This window comes from Gossypium arboreum, chromosome 4, assembly GCF_025698485.1.
Source record: "Gossypium arboreum isolate Shixiya-1 chromosome 4, ASM2569848v2, whole genome shotgun sequence".
Classification (NCBI taxonomy): domain Eukaryota; kingdom Viridiplantae; phylum Streptophyta; class Magnoliopsida; order Malvales; family Malvaceae; genus Gossypium; species Gossypium arboreum.
The window spans coordinates 119,396,879-119,420,015 of NC_069073.1; the positions used below are offsets into that span (position 1 = coordinate 119,396,879).

The following is a 23,137-nucleotide window of genomic DNA, read 5'->3' on the forward strand; positions in this document are numbered from 1 at the left end:
GAATTTTAAAAGATCACTAAGGGCAAAATGGTCAATTGGAAGAGAGAGAAATCTAGAGACAATGATGATGTTGGAGATATTTTAGATAAATTAAATAAATAAATATTAGTTTATTAATACTTTAAATTAATTTTTAAATGATATTTTATTATTTTATTATTATTTTATTTAGTATATATAAGAAAAGAAAGATGAAGAATCATCATCTTTTCTTTCCCATGCAAACCAACGTGAGAGAGAGGAAGAAGAAAAGAAGTTTTCTTTCTTTACAATTTGGTCCTTCCACAAAAAATTTACCATTTTCACCTAGAAATCAAAAGAATTTCCATAGCTACTAAGAGAGAAAAATGTTAAGGAGACCATGAGGAGTTAGAATATCAAGTTGGATTCAAGAAATAGAAGCTGGAGAAGAGAGAAAATCAAGTTAAAGATTAGTATCAATAGAACTAGGTAAGTACATCAAGATTTCAATATGTTTTTAAGTTTGTTATTATTGACAAAGCATGGAAATAATGTAATAGTAGAGTTTTCTTACATAAGGTCCTATATTCTTGATATGTTAGTGAAGAGAAAATAAGAGAAAGTGATGAGAAATGGTGTAGAAAAAGAAAATAAGGGTGTTATAACATGGTAATTAATATCTTGCACTAAAATAGTTTTGGGCAAAGCAGAGAGTCTAACTTTGAAAAATCATAAAAAATTGTATAAATCTAATTATAGGATGAATAAAATATTAAATTAAATCTTATTAAGTCTAGTTTATTATAGAAGAAATTCTGTAAGCAATGGAATTTTAAATCATGAGATATGATGAATTTTGTGAGATAAGGTCAGAATGATGGACTTAAAATCATAAAAAATTGGATAAAAAAATTATGGAATTAAATTTATATATTTAGAATTTTGAATGAGTCTATTTTCAATAGAAACAAACAGGAACATCATTCGAATTCTGTATGAGGAGATAATTAATTTTTAGTGAAGAAGGGTCACAACTGTAAGATAGCAGAATAAGGATGAATTTAAAGAATAAACTGTACTTATTGGCTAAACTAAAAATTCTGAAAATTTTATGGAAAGAAGATATATGAGTCTAGTTTCATGGAAAATTATCAGATCTTAATTTTAAGTTCTATATCTCCAGATATAAATAATTTAGTGATTATGACGCAGATAGACAGCTTGAATATTCATAAAAGTAAATAATAAAAATTATAGATAATGTCACTTACAAGTGTGTATATAAATTAAGGATGTGAAATGGAGAGGAGGAGGAGGAAAAATATGTATGAATATTCATCTAGCATGGCTAATTTGCATATTTTAGGCTCAGGGACTAAATTGAATAAAAGTAAAACTTTATGGGCAATTTTGTAAAAATGTCAAAAATGACCAAATTGCATGAAATGGATTATTTTATTATTTAAATTATAAAATTGAATGAAATTATTAATTTAGTTCAAGATCGGGGGAAAACATGTTTTAGGGATTAAATTGAAAAGAGTTAAAATTATGGAAAATTCTGATATTTTATAGAATTCATGGAATGTTATCAATATGTATGAGAATAATAGCTGGAAATAAAGATTAAATTGCAAGAATTTTATTTTCCTGACCCTAAGGATGAAATCATCATTAATTAAAAGTTTAGGGGCAAAATGGTAATTTTGCCTAGAGCATTAATTAAATGCATTAGAATATGAAATGAATGAAAATGATGATCAAATTTATTTATAAAGATCCGGACGACTCAAATACGAGACTTGATCGTGGAAAAGAAAAGATATTGAATTAATGAAATTATAAACACAAACAAGCAATGAGGTAAGTTTGTGTAACTTGAATTGTATTTTTAAATACTTGAAATATGTGGTTATGTGATGAAAATATGATTTGAATGTTCAATTCATGATAATTGATGAAATATTGATAGTACTCAATATAAATTGAAAATAAATCCCTGTTGAATGGAATGGAATTCGATGGATCATTGGAAAAGGAATTGACGGTAAAAAGGATCTAGCCCGGACGGGTGATCCTATTCTGATATAGCCCTCCCGAAGAATACATGTAAAATAGATTTAGCCCGGATGGGTAATCCGAATTAGGGTCTGAATTTAGCCTGGACTGTTAATTCAGATCCAAGCTCATTAGAGTAATTGTCGTTGCAGGAGATTTAGCCTGGACTGGTAATCCCGACAATACTCTGAGTTTATATTATAGGAGATTTAGCCTGAACTAGTAATCTCACTGTAAGGATGAGGTTCGAGGGAGTGTGCTTTCTGAAATGAAATGTGTAAGACCATGGTTGAAAGATACCATGGCAACATGATTAGAAATGTGTAAGACCATGGTTGAAAGACACCATGGCAACATGACATAAAATGTGTAAGACCATGGTTGAAAGATACCATGGCAACATGATATGAAATGTGTAAGACCATGGTTGAAAGATACCATGGCAACAGGATATAAAATGTGTAAGACCATGGTTGAAAGATACCATGGCAACATGACGGGAATGAATAAGACCATGGTTGAAAGATACCATGGCAATGTAACATGAAATGAACAAGACCATGGTTGAAAGATACCATGGCAACCTGACAGAAAATGAGTAAGACCATAGTTGAAAGACACTATGGCATCATGACAAAGATAAATAAGATCGTGGATGGGAGACGCGATGACATCTATTGAACAATTGATATTCAGGTAATATGTATCAGATGACGAATGGTTATATGAAATGGTTGTGTGAAATGTTTACAATAACTGGTCATATGGAAATGTATGTACAAAATAGTTGTATGAAATAATTATGAAGATAGATAAACGAAATAAGAATAAGTACATGGAATATAATTTATGTTAAGTTTGATATAAACTTTACCGGAACAAATATACATAAAATAAATGGAAATTATGGAACATGAAATATTGATATAATGAAATGATTGATATATACTTATGAAGAAACGGTAAGAGAATGATATGTTTCATGGCATGTACATATATGATTATCTTTGATATGTTGATACAAGGAAATTATGTAAGTAAAGACAATTATTAAACTCAAGCATGACATGTCGAGAAAATAAGTATATCAATGTTGAATTTATATGAAATATGTGCAAGTATACTAACAATGATGTTGTTTGACGCTTAGGCAAGTGTCAAGCTATTGATTGAATGGTAACATGTTTAATTATAAGAAGTATTGAAATGGTAAGTACTTAGATAAAAATATTTAAGATTTTGCGAAATTTTTTATGATCCCGATTTAATTCCGGTTGGTTCTTAATGTATGTTTGAGGCTTCAAGGGCCCAAAAGAGAGACGTTATGATTATTTTCAAAATATGAATAATAAATGACTCAGAATTATCTGAAAATGTTCAATAAACTCCGGTAATGCCTCATACCTATTCCGGCAATGGATATGGATAGGAGGTGTTACACCGGTCGCTGTATAACCTTCCAGAATATAAAGACTGCCGGTTCTTTTACCTTATAACAAAACTAGAGCTCCACGAGATACTTTAATGCCGCTTGACTCGATATTAATTTTGCACCCTTTCAAGTCTAAAATACTTAAGGAGATGAGATTCTTTCTTAAATCAGGTACATACCTGACATCTGAGAGTGTCCTAATCGTCCCATCGTGCATCTTAATTTTAACAGTACCAATACCAATTACCTTACTAGATGAATCATTTCCCATGCGCACAACTCCACCTTCAATCGAACTGTACATGGAGAACCATTCTCTATTGGGACACATGTGGAAAGAACATCCTGAATCTAGGATCCACTCGGACGTGAGCTTGGTGTTATCGCTTGTTGACACTAACAAGAAATCATCACCATTTTCATCGACCAAATTAGCACCAGCTACATCTTCCTCGTTACTCTCAACAGCTTTTTTATTTCGCAGTTTATAACAATCTGTTTTGACGTGACCTAACTTTTTACAATAGCGACACCTTTTATCTCGTTTCTTTGATGCTACCAAAACGGAAGCTTGCCTATCTGTCTTGCTATCCAAATGAAGCTCATTTTCGAGTTTGTCTCTACTCAACAAATGACCTTTCACTTCTTTGAACGAGAGTTTGTCTCTGCCATAAATCAGGGTCTCCCTGAAAGACTTGTATGAAGGGGGTAAATAGCACAATAATAGCATGGCCTGATCTTCATCGTCAATATGAACCTCAACATTCTTTAAATCATTTAAAAGAGTAATAAATTGACTGATGAGGTCTCTAAGAAGCTCACTTTCATTCATGCGAAACGTAAATAGACGTTGTTTCAACACTAAACGATTAGCCAGAGACTTAGTCGCATAAAGAGTTTCTAACCTTTTCCACAAGGCGGATGAGGTTTTCTCCATCAATACCTCCTGCAATACTGTATTCGCGAGGCACAACTAGATTGCAGACAAAGCCTTTTCATCAAGCTCTTCCCATTCTATTTTATTTAGATTCTCAGGCTTTTTCCCGGTAACAACCTTTTTCAAGCCTGATTGAACTAGAATTGCCATCATCCGAACTTGCCACAGATTGAAATTTGTCTCAACATCGAACTTCTCAATTTCAAACCTTGTTGTTGCCATCTCTGAACGGCCTGATCTATGAAAATTGAACTAGCTCTGATATCACTTGTTAGGATTTCGACCCGATTAAGCAACGAACAAGAAAATAACGGAATAAATTGAGAAATTGAACACACAAATTTAACGTGGAAAAACCCCTCCAAAGAGGATAAAAAATCACGGGCAAAGATAATTTTACTATAATAGTAAAAGAACGAAGAGTACAAAAAGATGGAGATAAAAACTAAACCCCGAAAACCCAAAAATAAAGAACCCACAAAACGTAAACACAAAATTCTCTAAATGTGTTATGAGTTCTAATCTTTAATGGACATATATTCTAAGATTGTAAAAGAGCCTATTTATAAGCTAAATTCATAGATCAAATAATAATAAAATAATCTAAACTAATCAGTGTTTGATTGAAACAAGTAAACAGAGTTTAACTGAAAGATTATTTTTCAAATTTGACTGAAAACAGGAGTCATATTTAACACTATTATTGTTTGAACAGACCAGATCGATATTATTCCAACAACGGGAATTATTAAACGAAGAGCAAAACTAAAAAATTTCTCATGCAACAAAGTTTTTATCATGGTAGTGGATGAACAACTGTGAAGAGCCACAGAATTTTGTTTTCTAAGGATAAGCTTCGATGACGGATTTCTACACGTATGGGTTTAACAGTGAATCGTGTAAAACCAAATTGTCGAAGAACATAGCTCCATTCCTTTAAGGTCCTCTCTTTCCCTTTATTAGTAATAGCCATCATTGTTATGTCTAGCATCAACCCGACGACACCTAGCTCATTGCCTTCTTTATCTTCTTCAAGAACTGCTTCAACGATTATAACCTTCCCTTTATCTTCTTGAATGGCTTATCGACATTTTTTTAGCATTTTAATGCATTCCTCGTCGTCCCAATCATGTAATACCCACTGCAGTTTGCAATGTATGGATTAATCGTATAAGACCATATAATGAAGGGAAAGAAAATACTAACCATGAGAAACGCTGCGTCGGCGTTTAGGATAGACATGAACATGTCTCCTCCTACGTTTTCAATGCTATCGGATTTTGGTACAAAGGTGAAGACATGAGGGAGATCAAAGTTGATGCCTCGAATCCATGGGAATGTCTTAACTAAAAGGATCAAAGCAGTCCCGTTACCATCACCAACATCGACTAGGCTTTCGACTCTATCGAAGACTTCGGGACATCCTTCGATTGTCGCTTGCACCGTCAGTCTAGCATCGCAATCCATGGCGTTGTTAAAGAGTTCGCTAAAGTCGGGGTTCACCGGCGTAGCTCCATATATCTTTCCCATTTGCTACTTCAAATGGTGAGATATTATTACCGGTTTCAAGGACTCGAGCACTGAGACAATGCCATGGTGCTAAGCAAGTAGGGCTGTACATGAGCAATATGAAAGCAGCCATGGATTTTCTCCACCTTTTATCAAACGACGAGACAATGGCGTCGATGAGAAGCCTACAGTGTATTGGTTGATGGGTTCCTGTTTGAATATTCGGTAGTGGACCATGATCCTCATAATGCGATGAAGACGCGATGGTTCGCATCGGAGGGCAGTGGCTAGCTCGGATAGTGGCATAGGGCTTCCATAGTTTTCAATAATGTCGGATATCCCAAGCTCAACAGCACATTTAACGACAGCTATTTTAACATATCCTAACACATAATTCCAAATCTCTACGTCAGCTCTAGCTTCTTCTTCCTTTATTGTCACTTCCACATCTCCCAACTTTTTTTTAAAAAATTTTTTATTTGAGAACTTTTGGTAACTGTATGCCCAAATCTTGACTATGAAGCTACGATTTATAGAAGTAAAAGTATTGGTTTGAACTAGGTCACAGTTCTTGAATTTGAAAATATCTTGTCAAATATGCTCCTACCCACAAAAAATTATTAGATTAATTTGGCAAAAAAATTACAGTGCAATTATTTAAGGTGTACCAAATAGTATATGTAAGTTAGATTTTGGTTAACTTTTACCATAATGTACTTCAATAGTAATTTATAGATTTAATCTTTATACTTCTTGAATTGATTAATTTCTGTCATATTTTAAAAATTGAGCTAGAAAAAATTGGACTAGTGGACCAAGAATTGACACGCTATAACTTTTAATTAATTTTTTTAAATTATAATAAAATGAATTATTAAAAAATAAGAAGAAAGTCTAATTGGATTAGAGACCTGAATTTGACCCATTCTCTTGTAAATTATGATAAAAATGTCACATCTCAAAATTAAGTTAATAGAAATTAGAATTTCTTATGGTTTCGTGGGATATTCTCACATTTTTCTTGCCTTTTACTTTGGCTGCCCACTACTTTTTTTTTTTGCTCATTAATGGTAGAAAACTACCAAAGAACAGAAAATAACATACAAAAACATCTTATTAACTCCACCTAGCCCCAATCAACCAAAAAGAACCACACATAAAACAGAGCCCATCAAAAACACCAAACAAAAATGAAATCCCCTCCAAAAATATCTCTCTCTGATCAAAAGACACAACAACCAAACAATGAGAGTCCACCCAAACAATGAAATACCATCTAGACTCATACAAAAGCACGCCCAGTTCTCAAACATTCTAAAAAAAAAAAAAAAAAAAACTAAACCAAACTCACCACCAAGCCTTAAACAAAACATGGCCTACTCATACCAGCAGTTGCTAGTGTTTCAGCCATTTCATTCTCGTTTATATTAGCTATAGAAAATGATATCTTTCCAACACAGGCAATCCTCCTTTCTAAGCCTGCAAATATAGCTCGTTTCGGCCATGGTCTCCTTGTTTTATCCAAAACCCAGTTAAAAACCCACCTCGAGCCCATTTCAACAATTAAAGAGCCTCCCTTCCAATCTAACTCAGAAAAAATGTCCAACGCTGTAATGACAACTCCTAATTCAGATGTGTCAGCATCACTATCATCACAAGGGCCCGAGAATATAGCTCTAACACTACCTACCGTGTCACTCATCACGCCTTCACAGCCCGAAGCGCCCACCATCTCCTCCAACGCCCTTTGAAATGATTTTTAAAAAATTCATACACTCTCTTGTTTAACTCTCTCGGATTATTGCACCAAGCATTCCCAATTTTCATTTTGTATATCGTTCTTCGCTTTGCTTTTATTTTAACAGCTCTGTGGAAAAACGTTGTGTTCGCATCTCCTTCTTTCAACCACATCATTCTAGATTTCTGACGCCATAACGATTCTTTGAATTTTAATGCGTTCCAAACATCCGAATTCAATCTCTTAAGCTCTTCCATATCACCCTCACTCAGTCTTCTTTGTTCACTAATTACATCTAATTTCTTAATCATTTCTTCACATTCTACAATGTTATCTTCCAACATATTACAATTGTTCCTATTCCATTTTCTCAAGACCCCTTTAAGCTTTCTCAAATTTCAAGCAACTTGAACATCCAAACATTCCATATTGATCCATTCCTTCTCAATCAAGTCTGCACATCCTTTTTTCTTTAACCACCCATTTATAAACTTAAAAGGCCTAGAACCCTAATCGAATTCTGTGTCTGCTAATAGGATTGGAATGTGATCAGAAAACTGATCTCTTTAAACCCAGCTGTTGAAGATCCTTGATCTTAATCAGCCAAAAATCTTCCAGCAAGAACCTATCGAGTCTGTTTTTTTTGTTGTCCTATCCATACCATGTAAATTTCTTTCCCAACAAAGGCAAATCAATGAGATTACATTTATAGATAAAATTAACAAACTCTCAAGACCCCATCTCTGAACCCAAACAGTTGCTCCTTTCACTTCTGCAACGAACCACATTAAAGTCACCTCCCACGATCCAAGGGCTTGCGAACTGATTTCTTAACTCCATTATCACCCCCCATAAGGTACTCTGTTCCGACACGATATTAGAAGCATAAACGTTAATTAAAAACCACATCTAAATCCTCTTTAACCCATTTACCTTCAATGGCTATCACTCTGTCATCACTTCAGTCTTTAAAAAGAAATGAATTCGTTTTTATCCCACATTGTCAACAGACCACCTGACCTACCTACAGCTGCAACAAATCTAAACTCACAATTATCATCCCCCCATAATTTCCTCACATCATCCTTAATAATCACCTCTAGTTTTGTTTCCTGTATAAAACAAACGAACGCTCTAGACAGGCGACATAATATTTTTACAGCTTCCCTTTTCACCTCCGACCCCAACCCTCTAATATTCCACAATAAGATTCTCATACCCTCAACTAAATTTACTACACAACCAGAGCAAAGATAGACTTCCAAAGACAAGAATAACTTACCGACATACCTGCCTCTAGCCCATTCGAATCCCTCGATTTCCTCCCTCTACTGCCCCTCCAATCTTATAATTTCATCAATTACTTCTTCCTCATCTCCCCTCACACTAAGCCCCAGCATCTTCCCTACTTCTCAAGTTTTCTTTGCCTCCCTTAGAATTACCCTTCTACGATTGCTTATATCTGAATCGAACAACGATAAATTTACCGTTGATTCTTCACACCTTGTTATCTCGTTGCCTTTAGTGATCTTTTCCTTTCTATCCCTCTTCTGTTTTTCCTTTGTCGACAAAACACCGTTTTGTATTTCACGCATCGATCGAATTCTTTTATTCAGAGACTTTTTCTTTCTTCTGTTTTAACTATTTTGAAAGAATTCCTCTTCGATATTAAACCTAGCTTCCAATTCTTCCCTGCTCCTACTCCCCGAACCATAGCCTCCTACAATAAATTCCATTGGGCTATTACCACTCCTGAGAAGCTGCCCATTTTCACCTATAGAGCCCTGAACTAGGTCCACACTTTTATGATGCCCACTATCTACGTTCATGACCATATGGGTAAAAAGGCCCATATTTAACCCATCCTCCTTGGCCTTATCCACTACTGATCTGTTATCCACACCCTCAACAGAAACGTTTTCTTTATTCCCAAAAAACTTTTCCTCTGACATAATTCCTTCTGCGGAAAGCCCCGTGCCATCTTTTTCAATTACACCTTCTTCAAGGCTGATTGTATTTAAAGCACCTCCCTTGTCGTTTCGCATTTCCTCCTGGAGATTTTCCGATTCTGATCTAAACCCTGACTCAACTTCCGGAGATTCTCCTCCCTTCTCCTCCGACTGATCCTGAACATTCAAGGACTTCTCCCCTTCCCATTCTGATAGCCCTCTTTCTTTAATCCTAATCGGAAACTTGCAGTTGCCAACTTCCAAAATTATTAATTCATCGATCAAGTGTGGTTTATTTATAGAGATCAACATCTCCATCTTTTCAAAGTTATTTGTCCTATTCCAACTTTCCCCCATAGATATCAACTTACCCCATAACTCTGCCACTGTTTTAAAGGTTTCATAATTCCAGCAGTGTAATGGAATACCTGCCACCTCGATCCATGTTACCCTCTCTGAAACGTATCTCTTCTCCAACCATGGTTCTATTGTTATAAAATACTCCTTCAAATATGCCCAATCATTTTGTTTCAAAACTTTCATATACTCTTCATCGGGGACTTCTATCAGGAAAAATCTTCCTTGAATTCTCTTAACTGAAATCTCCCCAAGACCGAACCTAGCCAATCTATCAGCCATACTTCTTAAATTGTAAACTGTCGCTGATTCCCCCACCACACACCTTTGGAGTTTCCGTTCCAAAGCAGTTCTTCTTCCACAAAACCTTGTACAAATTTTGCTTGGTTCATCTCTAGTTCCAAAAACTTCTTGTTTTTAAGACGATTATCATTTGAACTCCCAGAAGTATCTCCCTTCTCGCTAACATATTCACTTTCCTTGGCCTCAGTAAACCTTTTTCTCCATATCGTCCTTCTACCTCTGTAACTCGCCATTTTCACTCCAATTCTATACCCTAGTAATACAAAACCATTGAGCCTGTCAATCGCCCTCAGAGCATCTGTTTCACTATAAAACCTTACAAATCCGAACCTTGTTCCAACTTTACTTTTCTTAACCGGGATAAAAGCATCTTTCACCTCGCCATGAAAACTGAATAACGCCCATAGCCCTTTCCAATGCATGGTTACCGGAATATTGTTCACGAACACCGGAAAAAAAAATTTCGAATCTAAAAAACTTATTTTTAAATTGTGTAAAAGTTGGCTGCCCACTACTTTGTTTATGTGATAGTGAGTGTACGTGTGTGATAATGGGATATTCTCACATGTCCCTATCCTATTCGTTTATATGGTGCCCTTGAATCTAATCTCTCTACACAAAATTAGATACAGGATTTTTCTTTTTAGGACATTGTTACCCAAAATCAGACGCAGCTCATCACCTCATATTATCTAAAATTGTGTGGTATATATGTTTGAAGGGTGAACTCAAAAAGATATTTTAAGAAAATAATAATAATAATTTTTGAAAAATTAAAATACAATTATAACTGTAGCGACGTAAAAATTTTGCTTTCAATCGCTAATTGAGGCAATTATTTGAAAATTTGAAAATCAACTTTCGATTTTATTAAAAAAAGGGAGTCGCCACCGATCTTTTTTCTAGGTGTGATCGGACACCTAATAAATCATCTTATTTTTTTGAAAAGAAAATTTATTCTCGAACAAAAATGAAGGTCAAATTTGGGTCTAAGTGAATATCAGAGTAAAGTAGGGTTCGGGAGTCGGTTACGTGCGAGAAAGGTATTAGCACCCTTGCGACGCCCAAAATTGGTATCTTGTAAAACATGTGTTGTCTTAATTTTAGAAATACGAGTTCAATATAACATTTAATCATGATCCGATTAAAACACGAGAAATTTCAAGTTTTTCGGTTTCTTTTGAGAAGGATGTCCCCGTTTTTTACACGAGCCAACATGATTCACCCAACATAGCGATGAAATCACGGACTTAATGTTGAAATCTGTACATTACCTTATTTTTTGAAATTAATTAAAACATGAGAAAAAATATTTCTAAGGTAAAAATTTACAAGAAATAAACGACGCAAACAATGATATCATTAATGAAAAATATTAACATGGAATAGTAGAATATTAGAATAACAATAACAATGATATTTACAAAAAATAAAAATAAAAATAATAAAGAAAAATAAAACAAATCATGTACAAATAATAAAAAATGATATATTTGGTAATAATACTATAAAATAATAATATGTACATAAAAAGATATATATATATATAAGTTAATAATGATAATAATAAAAAAGAATATATAAAAACAAATATAAGTTAATACTATTAAAAATAATATAATAGTTAATAATAGTATGAAGGGTAAACATATATAGTAAACACAATATTAAAATAATACTATAGATATGAAAATATATATATAATAAAAACACACAATAATACTAATAATGATAATGATAGTAATAATAATACTAATATAATAAATGTAATAATGGTAAAAATAATATAACAAGGATAGTATGAATAATATATACAAACAAAAATAATAATAAATAATAATATAATAATAATAATAATAATAATAACAATAATAGTAAAAATATAAAGAAAGTATGACAAAATTGTAAGGTAAGGAAAATAAAGTAATAAATAATAATATATTAAAAATAATAAATATAATAGTAAATATAATAATGTTAAAAATAATACCACATATAAAGAGTATATATATATATGATAAAATATACACTAATATTTATAATAATAGTAAATATAATAATAATAATAATATTAAGAATAGTATAAATAATATGTACATAATAATAAGTAACAATAATATAATAATAATAATAGCAAAATTAATATTACAAATACTATTTGAGAACAAAAACGACAAAAAAGGGGACAAAGTTAAGACCAAAACAGAATTCTTGGGGTGAAATTAGAAATAAAATAGGACACAGGGCCAAATTACAACGCGCGCATGACTTAGAGGGACCAAAAGTGCAATAAACTCCTTTAGATAAAACGCACAGCAGCGTGGGGGACTCAATTGAAAAGTGTAACAAATTTCAAGGTCGAGTTAAAAATCAAAATAAACTTGATTGAAGAATAATAAAAATGCGGAAGGGCCAAAAGCGCAATTAGCCCTTCCGCTATAAAAACACGCGAATCCTAGCGGGTAGGGTTGGGTCGACCCGATCCAGGGCAAAATGACGTCATTTTATGCCCTGGATCCCAAGGTCAAAACGGTGCTGTTTAGTTATGTTATAAAAGTAAAAAATTTTCTAAAAATTTCATTTCTTCTTATTTCAGAAAAAAAAAGGGGGGGCTCTCTCTCTTTTCTCTCGGCCCAGGATCTCCGGTCGCCGGGCCGATCGCCGTCCGCCGCTCGATCATCAGGTGTTGCCACTGCATACCGTGCGGTGGCGTAAATCGTCAAAGGTATATATATATTTTTTTTTATATTTTAAATATGTGTGCATATATGAGAATAAACTTAAAATTAAGAAAGAAGAAAAGAAATAAAAATCACCTTGAACTTCTCGTTTTTTGACTATTGATGTTTTAGTTTGATTTGTTCTTCTATATTGATGTTGCAAAGGTCTATACCTTTTTTATTTTAATGTCTATACTTATTTCAATAGAAAGAAAAAGAAAAATAAAATCCCTCCTAATCCGTTTGTTCATTCGGCTTTTTACAGCCTATTTTTTTACATGCTTTATTATTATTTTTTTGCTATCTCTTGCTTCTGCCTTGCTTTTTTTTGCAGGGTGTGGCCGGTGCTACAGAGCTGGTGGCGCAGAGGGCAGTTGGCCGACAGTCAGGGGGTGGTTGCGGCGCCAACAAGCTAGGGGCTAGGGTTTTTTTTTATTTGTTTTTTTATTTGGGCTGTTTGGGGTTAGTTTGGGCTTAGGTTAATATTGGATTTGGGGTTTTGGTTAAAATAGGCTAATGTAATTGGGGTTTGGGTAAGGGTTGTTGATTTAGGTTGGGTTTTTTGGTTAAAGTTTAGATGGGTCAAAATTGGCTTGTAACAATAACAACATAAGTCGTATTTTAATAGAGAATATTATAACTCCAAATTTTTGGATTTTTTTATAAAGTTTACAAATAGAATATAGTGTAATTAAGTACAACCATATATATTCGAGTAATTTTAAAATTGAATCAAACCAACATAAATTACAAATAGATTAAGAACTGAAATAATTTGAACTAAAATCCACATACAATAATTGCGAAAATCCACATATGACAATTGCGCATAATAAGAATCAAGCTTTGGTACACAGGGCCTAAGACCTCGACCTTTACCAATAATGTTGTGTTTAACTATTACTATATATATATATCTATATAAATTTTAATATTTGTACTATTATTTTAAGTTTTTACTAAGTTTGTATCATTAACCAATTGGATGCCAATTCAGTTATGGAAATTACAGAGATGTCATTACATATTTAAAATAAGTTATATTATTTGAGGTACTTTAAGTCTTTTTATTTTAACAAAAACTAATACAAATTAGTAAAACCCACACCAATTAAATTAGTAAAACCTTGAAATTACCACTAAACCAAAACTTCAGTTTAATTTTTTTTATATGTTTTATTTTAATATGCGCAATTCATTACCTTCATCAGTTATATTGTAGATTTGGAGTGCATTTAGTATTGGTAATCTGATTTATTTATGTATTTAAATATGTTTTTTGTCATTCAATTATGAAAAATTATAAAATGGCCATTCAATTATTAGTATTTTTTATCACCTAACTATGACAAGTTACAAAACAGTCACATAACTATTCAATTTTGTCTTTTATTTTTGTCACTAGCTAGCTAACATGGCTGGTTTTAAAATTGGCACAATAGCAACTTTAACCCTTCATATTTATATATTATGTCAATTTAGTCTTGATTCCAAAAAAAGTTATCCTTCAACATTTACATATGGTGTAACTTGATCTTTTTTTTTTGTAGCTTTGCTTTTCATTTTGGATTTTTGGGTGTTTTCATTTTTTGTATATTTTAAATCAAATTTAGCTAACAAATTTGATTTTTAGCTTTCAGATGAAAAGATCATAGAGAACAACAACTACAAAAAAAAGAAGAAGAAAAAATCAAATTACACAATGTGTAAATGTTGAGGGATAGGTTTTTTAGAATCAAAACTAATTTTACACAATATATAAATGTTAAAGGTTAAAGTTGCCATTATGCTTATTTTAAAAACTGCCATCGCTAGCCTACTGGTTGACTAAAAACGAAAAAAATTAAATAATTGAGTGGTTTATAAATTTTCATAATTAAGTGATAAAAACAAAATTTACTAATAATTAATTTACTATTGACATATATTTTTCATTTTGATAAACAAATAAATTGTGCACATAAATGTTGGATATAATTCGTGCCCCATAGAGGTGTGCATGGGCCGGGCCGGGCTCAAATAAAAATTCAAGCCTATTTGTTAGGCCCGGGCTCGACCCGAATTAAAATGCTAAAACCCGAACTTGACCTTGCTCGTCCATACATCAAAAATATATAAAGTTTTGGTTGAAATAATAAATTTAAAATTATAAAATTATAATATTTCAAGTTCAAATCTGGTTATATATAAGTTTTTATTAGTTAGTTGCACATTCAGTTGTTATTAGATAAACTTGAAAAATAAAATAAAGATAGATACAAAAGTTGATTATGCAATTCGAAAGAATTCTTTTTTATATTTGTAGATAGTTACAAAATGATCACTCAACTATTGGTAAATTTCTTTTTCAGTCACTTAACTATAACAAGTTACAAAAAGGTCACCTAACTATTCAATTTTGTCTTTTTTATATCACTGGTTGACTAACGTGGTAGCTTTTAAAAATTGGCACAATAGTAATTTTAACCCTCAATATTTATGTGTTATGTCAATCTAATCTTAATTTCAAAAAAAAAAAATAAACCCTCAGGATTTACACACAGTGTAATTTGATCTTCTTCTTCTTTATATTTTTTTTTGTTTATTTCGAAAGAATAAGAAACGATGAAAATTATTATTTTTTATTTTTGGGTGTTTTAATTTTTGTACATTTTAATTAAATTTAGCTAATAAATTTGTTTTTAGCTTTTCAAGTGTTAGGATTTAGAGTTAAGTTTTTTCAGAATCAAGAGTAATTTAATACAATGTATAAATATTATAAGTAAAAGTTACTATTATGTCAATTTTAAAAGCGGCCACTACTAAAACGAGTAACTAAAAATGAAATTTATTAACATTAAATAAATACTAATATACTTTATTTATTTTCATTTCGATAAACAAAACCAATCGCGCATAGTGGAATCTAATCTCTCCACTTTTTGGACCATGGTTACCCAAAATAGTGCCCCACTAAACAGCTCATCATCTCATATTATCTTGTGGTATAAATGTGTATGGGTTCAACCCAAAAATATATTTTAAGAAAATAAAAAATAATAATAATATTTGAAAAGTCAAAGTAGAATTATATTCATAAATTTTGAATAAATTATTTATTAATTTATCATTTTAGAGACCAAAGCCGTTAGATACTGTTTTCGTCCATAATGTTTATCAATGTCTATCAAATTATTTGCAATAAGATTTATTTAATCCAAAACTTAGGTAAATATAATCTAAATTGAAATATATATAATAATACATTATATTGGGGTTTTGTCCAGTTTTATTATAGTTTAAATTCGAATATTTCCAATTTTTAATCTATTATATTTTATATTGATTTATAATAATTCTAATTGATCAAATATGTATTATTTGTAACTTATACTAAGTTTTTTAAAAGTAAAATATGATACATTATAACCACACAAGTCATATTTTAATTGATCAAAATTTGAATTGCCCTTTCCTGGGTTTTCAATTCAAAACCTCTTTGGTCTCAAGGTGTCCTTTTACGAGTTTTTGCCTTTGCCTCTCTTTTTTTTTTTATTAAAGTGAAGTATTTCTTGACTGAGTCCAATTCACAGGATTAGGCAGGTTTTTGCCATCCATCTCGGTCAAAATCAACGTTCCTCCGGAAAAGGCATTCTTTACGACATAAGGTCCTTCCCAGTTTGACATCCACTTTCCTCTGAAGTCCTTTTGTATGGGTAGGATCCTTTTCAATACTAGGTCCCCCTCATTGAATTCTCTGGGGCGAACATTTTTGTCTTAAGCTCGCATTATTCGTTTGTGGTACATCTGACCATTACGGATAACTTTCAACCTCTTCTCTTAAATCAAGTTCGATTGATCGTATCAGGATTGAATCCATTCTGCTTCGTCTAACTTTAACTTTGACAAAACTCAGAGAGAAGGAATCTCAACTTCAATGGGTAAAACCGCTTCCATTCCATAGATAAATAAGAAAGGCGTTGCCCTGATAGAGGTTTTTACAGACGCTCGATAAGCATAGAGGGAAAATGGTAACTTCTCATACCAATCTTTATAAGTCTCAGTCATTTTTCCCACGATCTTCTTAATGTTCTTATTGGCTGCCTCCACTGCACCATTCATTTTTGAGCGATATGGTAACGAATTGTGGTGTTTGATCTTCAATTGACTACAGACCTCCGTTATCGTGCTGTTGTTCAAATTCAATGCATTATTAGATATAATCCTTTCTGGCATCCCATACTGACATATGATCTCTTTCTTCAAGAATTTACTGACTACCGACTTTGTGACAATGCATAAGAAGTGGCCTCTACCCACTTGGTGAAGTAATCAATGACTACAAAGATTAATTGATGCTCATTTGAAAGCTTTTGGCGAGATCAGCCCAATGATATCCATGCCCCACATAGAGAAAGGCCATGGAGAAGTCATAACATAAAAAGGTGAATGAGGCACATGAATTTTATCTCCATAAATTTGGCATTTATGACATCTCTTGGCATAGCTAATACAATCTCCTTCCATGGTGGACCAATAATATCTAAATATCATGATTTGCCTGGCTATTGTAAAACCATTAGCATTGTAAAACCATTGTAAAAGTACATTTATGGTTCTAAGAAAAAGAAAAGATTAAGGTAATGTCTAAAAGGATCTTAAGTTAGTTAAGTAGTTAAGAGAGAATTGGTACAATAAAGAGTATAGTAATTTGCATGGAATTGTATGCCTGAAACTGTGATAGTATCTGCCCAAACAGAAGTGTGTGGTTAAGAAGGGTAACTGGCATACAAAAGTTCTTCAAATATTATAAAAGAATTCGCCAAGGTATTTTGTATTAACTCTCACTAAGTTCTCCTGAAATTACAGTGTTTGTTTTTGTTACAGGTGATGTAGTAAGAGAATGCGTTAGGAGGGGCTACGCTAGGAGGGACTACACCAGGAGTATGCCAAGGTAGTAGCAAAGTAGCCTATTATGCATTCAATGGAAAAGTCGTGTATTGTAGTATCATACTCTAAAAGTCAAACTTTAGTAAATGTTTGTATTTTAATGAGTTGTAATTGTAATATTTTATTTCTAAAATACTTTCTTTCGATTTTTTTATATTAAGTCTATAAATGAAATGATAAAAAAAAAATATTTTTAGTAATGAGTGTCTATTAACTGTTTGAAATTTTTTCTTAAGTGTTATGTATAGTAACACCCGAAATCCTAGCCTGATGAATAGGGTCGGGTTAAGGGTGTTACAAATGCTTTCAAAATGGGAAAATCCCACTGCAAAAGTTGATGTGAAAATGTCAATATCCCTTATTTTCTTGGTAAATTACACCAGCAGTCATCCAACTATTAATATATATTTTTTATTATTTAATTATGAAAAGTTATGAAATGATCACACAATTATTAGTAAATTTCTTTTTCGGTCATCCAACTATGACAAGTTACGAAATGATACCTCACTATTTAATTTTATCTTTTTTGTCACCGGCTTGCTAACTTGACAACTTTTAAAATCGGCTCAATAGCAACTTTAACACTCAATATTTATATATTATGTCAATTTAGTCTTGATTCAAAAAAAAAGTTAGCCCTTAACATTTACACATGATGTAATTTGATCTTCTTCTTCTTCTTTTCTTCTTCTTTTTCTTTTCCTTTTTTTTTAATTTTGCATTTCTTTATAACATTGAGAGTTAATTTTAAAAGAAAGAAAAACGATGAAAGTTATTATTTTGAATTTTTGGATGTTTTCATTTTTTTTTGTTTATTTTCAATCAAATTTAGCTAATAAATTAGACTTTTAGCTTTTTATGGGAAAAGATCACAAAGAACAACAAAATTGCAAAAAAAAAAAAGACCAAATTACACAAAGTGTAAATATTGAGGGTTAAATTTTTTAGAATCAAGACTAATTTGACACAATGTATAAATATTACAGGTTAAAGTTACTATTATGCCAATTTTAAGAACTATCACCGCTAGCCCGTTAGTGACAAAAAATGATAAAATTTAATAATTATATAACTATTTTATAACTTTTTTATAATTGTGTGATCAAATTTACTAATATTTAAGTGAATACTAATAATTAGTTTATTTTTCATTTCGATAAACAAACAAATCGTGGACCATGAAATTTAATCTCTCTCCACAAAATCAGACATGGGTTTCTTTTTTTGGACAATGGTTACCCAAAATAGAGAAAAATTGTCACATATATGTTCCATATAATTAGTGCCCTCACTAATCAGCTCATCATCTCATATTATCTAAATTGTGGTATAAATGTTTATAAGGGTTACAGGGCATCTTAGATAGATTAACGCTTCTTTTGGAGAGGAGTTATGATTTTGTGATAATTCAAACTGATAGTATGGAGGCAGTTCAAGTTATTCAAGACTGAGCTTGTAAGGACTTGAACTCAACTTTGATAAGAAGAATTCATCAACTTTTGTCTAGTATTAGACATTGGGACATTCGTCATATTCTGAAGGAAAATAATGGAGAAGCCGATGTAATTGCTAAACTAGTTCAAGAAAGGAGAGAAGGTCTTCAAGTGTTTGAAGTGTCCCCATTAGGGAGTTAGTTTTATTTTATTATAATTTTTTAGGTTTTGTATTTTCACCAAAATTTTTTTAAGAAAATAGAAAATAATAATAATTTTTGAAAACTCAAAGTACAATTATATTAAATTTGTGATTTCATCCATAATGTTTATAATATCTATCAAATTATTTGCCTTAATCATCTGAAATTTAGACTTAGTTCGGATGGGTGGTGTGTTTAATTGTAGTTAGTTTAAAAACAACGGTGGCGGAGATATTAGATACTTTAGCGACACTGTAACGTGAGACAAAAAGTAAATTAAACGCACCGCATCTAATCACCTATCCAAACCCACCTTAGTTAGTTATAATCTAAAATGAAATATATATTAATATACTAATATATTATATTGGTGTTTTGTTTAGTTTTATTATGGTTTAAATTCAAATATATTTCAATTTTAATCTATTATATTTTACATTGAGTTATTCTAATTTTAATTGATCAAATATGTATTATTTGTAATTTATACTAAGCTTTTTTGAAAGTAACTGATACTATATTTGTACTTATAAATTCTTTGAAAAATAATTTATGATACATTATAAATTCTTTTGAATTTTTTGAAAAAGTTACAACTAGAACATAGTAAATCATGTACAACTACGACTATCTCAACAATTATAAAGTTGAATTGAATCAATATAAATTACAAATAGATTAAGAATGGGAATAATTTAAACTAAAATTCATACGTGACAATTGTGTACGATAAGACTCAAATTTTAGTATACAAGACTCAAGATCTCGACTTTTTCTAATGCCAAAACTTATTTGGCAGACAATTCAAACCTCTTATCCGATATCCAAATAACAGTTGTATTTTAATTATTTTTCACAATCAATCTAAAACTATTCCAGAGGTAGAATTAAAATTGGCATCAGTTTTAAATTAAACTGGATTAATTGATATATTGATTCTAACATAATGATTTTAAAGAAAATCACTCAAAACCAAGATTTATTTATTCCAACAAAAGACTGATGTTTTTAGCCAAAACTAAAACATTTCTCATGCAACAAAGTTTTTATTGTAGTAGTGGATGAACAACTGTAAAGAGCCATAGAATTTTTTTTTTCTAAGGATAAGCTTCGATGACAGTTTCGATGACAGTTTCAACTGCACGTATAGGTTTAACGTTGAATCGTGTAAAACCAGATTGTCGAAGAACATAGCTCCATTCCTTTAAGGTCCTCTCTCTCCCTTTATTTGTAATAACCATCATCGCCGTGTCTAGCATCAACCTTGCGACACCTAGCTCATCGCCTTCTTTATCTTCTTCAAGAACTGCTTCAACGATTATAACCTTCCCTTTATCTTCTGGAATGGCTTCTCGACATTTTTTTAGGATTTTAATGCATTCCTCATCGTCCCAATCATGCAATACCCACTGCAATTTGCAATGTATGGATTAATCGTATAAGACCATATAATGAAGGGAAAGAAAGTACTAACCATGAGAAAAGCTGCGTCGGCCTTTGGGATAAACATGAACATGTCTCCTCCTACGTTTTCAATGCCATCGGATTTTTCTGCAACGGCGACGACATGAGGGAGATCAAAGTTGATGCCTCGAATCCATGGGAATGCCTTGACGAAAAGGCTCAAAGCAGTCCCGTTACCACCACCGACATCGACCAGGCTTTCGACTCCGTCGAACACTTCGGGACATCCTTCGATTGTCGCCTGCACCGTCAGTCTAGCTTTGCAACCCATGGAGTTGTTAAGGAGTTCTCTAAAGTCGGGGTTCGCCTCGGTGTAGCTCCATAGATCTTTCCCATTTGCTACTTCAAATGGTGAGATATTATTGCCGGTTTCAAGGACTCGAGCACTAAGACTATGCCAGGGTGCTAAGCAAGTAGGGCCGGACATGAGCAATATGAAAGCAGCCATGGATTTTTCTCCACCTTTTATCAAACGACGAGACAGTGGCGTCGATGAGAAGCCTACAGTGTGTTGGTTGATGGGTTCCTGTTTGAATATTCGGTCGTGGACCATGAGCCTCATAATGCGATGAAGACGCGACGGTTCGCATCGGAGGGCAGTGGCTAGCTCGGATAGTGGCATAGGGCTTCCATAGTTTTCAATAACATCGGCAATCCCAAGCTCAATGGCACATTTAACGGCAGCTATTTTAGCATATCCGAACACATAATTCCAAATCTTTATTTCAGCTCTAGCTTCTTCCTTTATTGTCACTTCCTTATCTCCCATCTCAATTTTTTTTAATTTTTTTATTTGAGAACTTTTGGTAACTCTATGCCCAAATCTTGACTATGAAGCTACGATTTATAGAAGCAAAGGTATTGGTTTGAACTAGGTCACAGTTCTTGAATTTGAAAATATCTTGTCAAATATGCTCCTACCCACAAAAAATTATTAGATTAATTTGGTAAAAAAATTACAGTCCTATTATTTGAGGTGTACCATATAGTATATGTAACTTAGATTTTGGTTAACTTTTACCATAATATACTTCAATAGTAATTTATAGATTTAACATTTATATTCTTTAAATTGATTAATTTCTGTTACATTTTAAAAATTGAGCTAGAAAAATTGGATTAATTAAAATTTTGTAAAATTATGATAAAAATATCTTATCTCAAAACTTGAGTTAATAGATATTAGAATTCCTTATGGTTCGTTGGATATTCTCACATTTTTCATCCCTTTTACTTTTGCTGCCCACTACTTTGTTTATGTGGTAGTGAGTGAATGTGTGTGATAACCGGATTGATGGGTTTTTTTTGTGGGAAGCATTCAATGAAAAGCAGGGATACATTTCCCCACCCAACCAACTTTAAAATGTCCCTATCCTATGGTGCCCTGGAATCTAGTCTCTCTCCACAAAATCAGACAGGATTTTTCTTTATAGGACATTGTTACCCAAAATCAGACACAGCTCATCACCTCATATTATCTAAAATTGTGTGGTACATATGTTTATGGGGTCGATATTTAAAATAATAATAATAATAAATTTTGAAAAATAAAAATACGCCTAAATTTTGCCCGACCTAAATTAAAACCCAAATCCCATTACACCCAAAATCTTAAACAGGCCAAATTACAATGGCCCAACAAGCAAAGCCCAAAACACCAACCGTCCAATTAACACTCCACTAACTCCAACACCTCACTAAACCGACCACTAAACCACCCCACTAAATTACCCACCAACTCTATCACCCCACTTGCCTGCAAAAAGAAAGGGGAACCAATTGTAAATTTTGGCTATAAAAGCCATTCAAAACTATTGTAAAGGGGGAGGAGAGTTTTTTAGAGAAAATTAGAAGAGATACTGAATACAAACACAAAAAAAATACAACGATTGAATAATGGTTTTTATTTCAAAGGATTTGCGCATCGTTTCAATCTGCTCCTCATTTAAATACTGTCTTTTGTGAGTTGGAATATTTGTATTTTAAATCCCTATTCATTTGGGCGTATTTCATTCTAGTCCTTGTCTACGCTTTAATAATTCTATTTGTTTACAAATTATCCCCTTAATTTTGTTTTTATTTCCATTGAGTTCTTTTAAAATGCATGTTTTTATATTCTTTATAATTCATTGATTCTTTTT

General features: G+C 32.2%; 1 protein-coding gene and 1 pseudogene across 1 annotated transcript; both read right to left on the reverse strand.

The window, feature by feature from the left end:
- Positions 1-5,231: 5,231 nt before the first annotated feature.
- LOC108458959 (acetylserotonin O-methyltransferase-like) lies at positions 5,232-7,599 on the reverse strand (annotated as a pseudogene).
- Positions 7,600-20,482: 12,883 nt separating this feature from the next.
- On the reverse strand, positions 20,483-21,871 carry LOC108457676 (acetylserotonin O-methyltransferase-like). The gene is made up of 2 exons (XM_017756747.2): positions 21,007-21,871; positions 20,483-20,941 (listed from the first exon to the last, which is right to left on the reverse strand). Exons 1-2 carry the CDS (start codon positions 21,763-21,765, stop codon positions 20,630-20,632), a joined length of 1,071 nt encoding a protein of 356 aa, XP_017612236.1. The 5' UTR covers positions 21,766-21,871; the 3' UTR covers positions 20,483-20,629.
- Between the last annotated feature and the right edge of the window lie 1,266 nt (positions 21,872-23,137).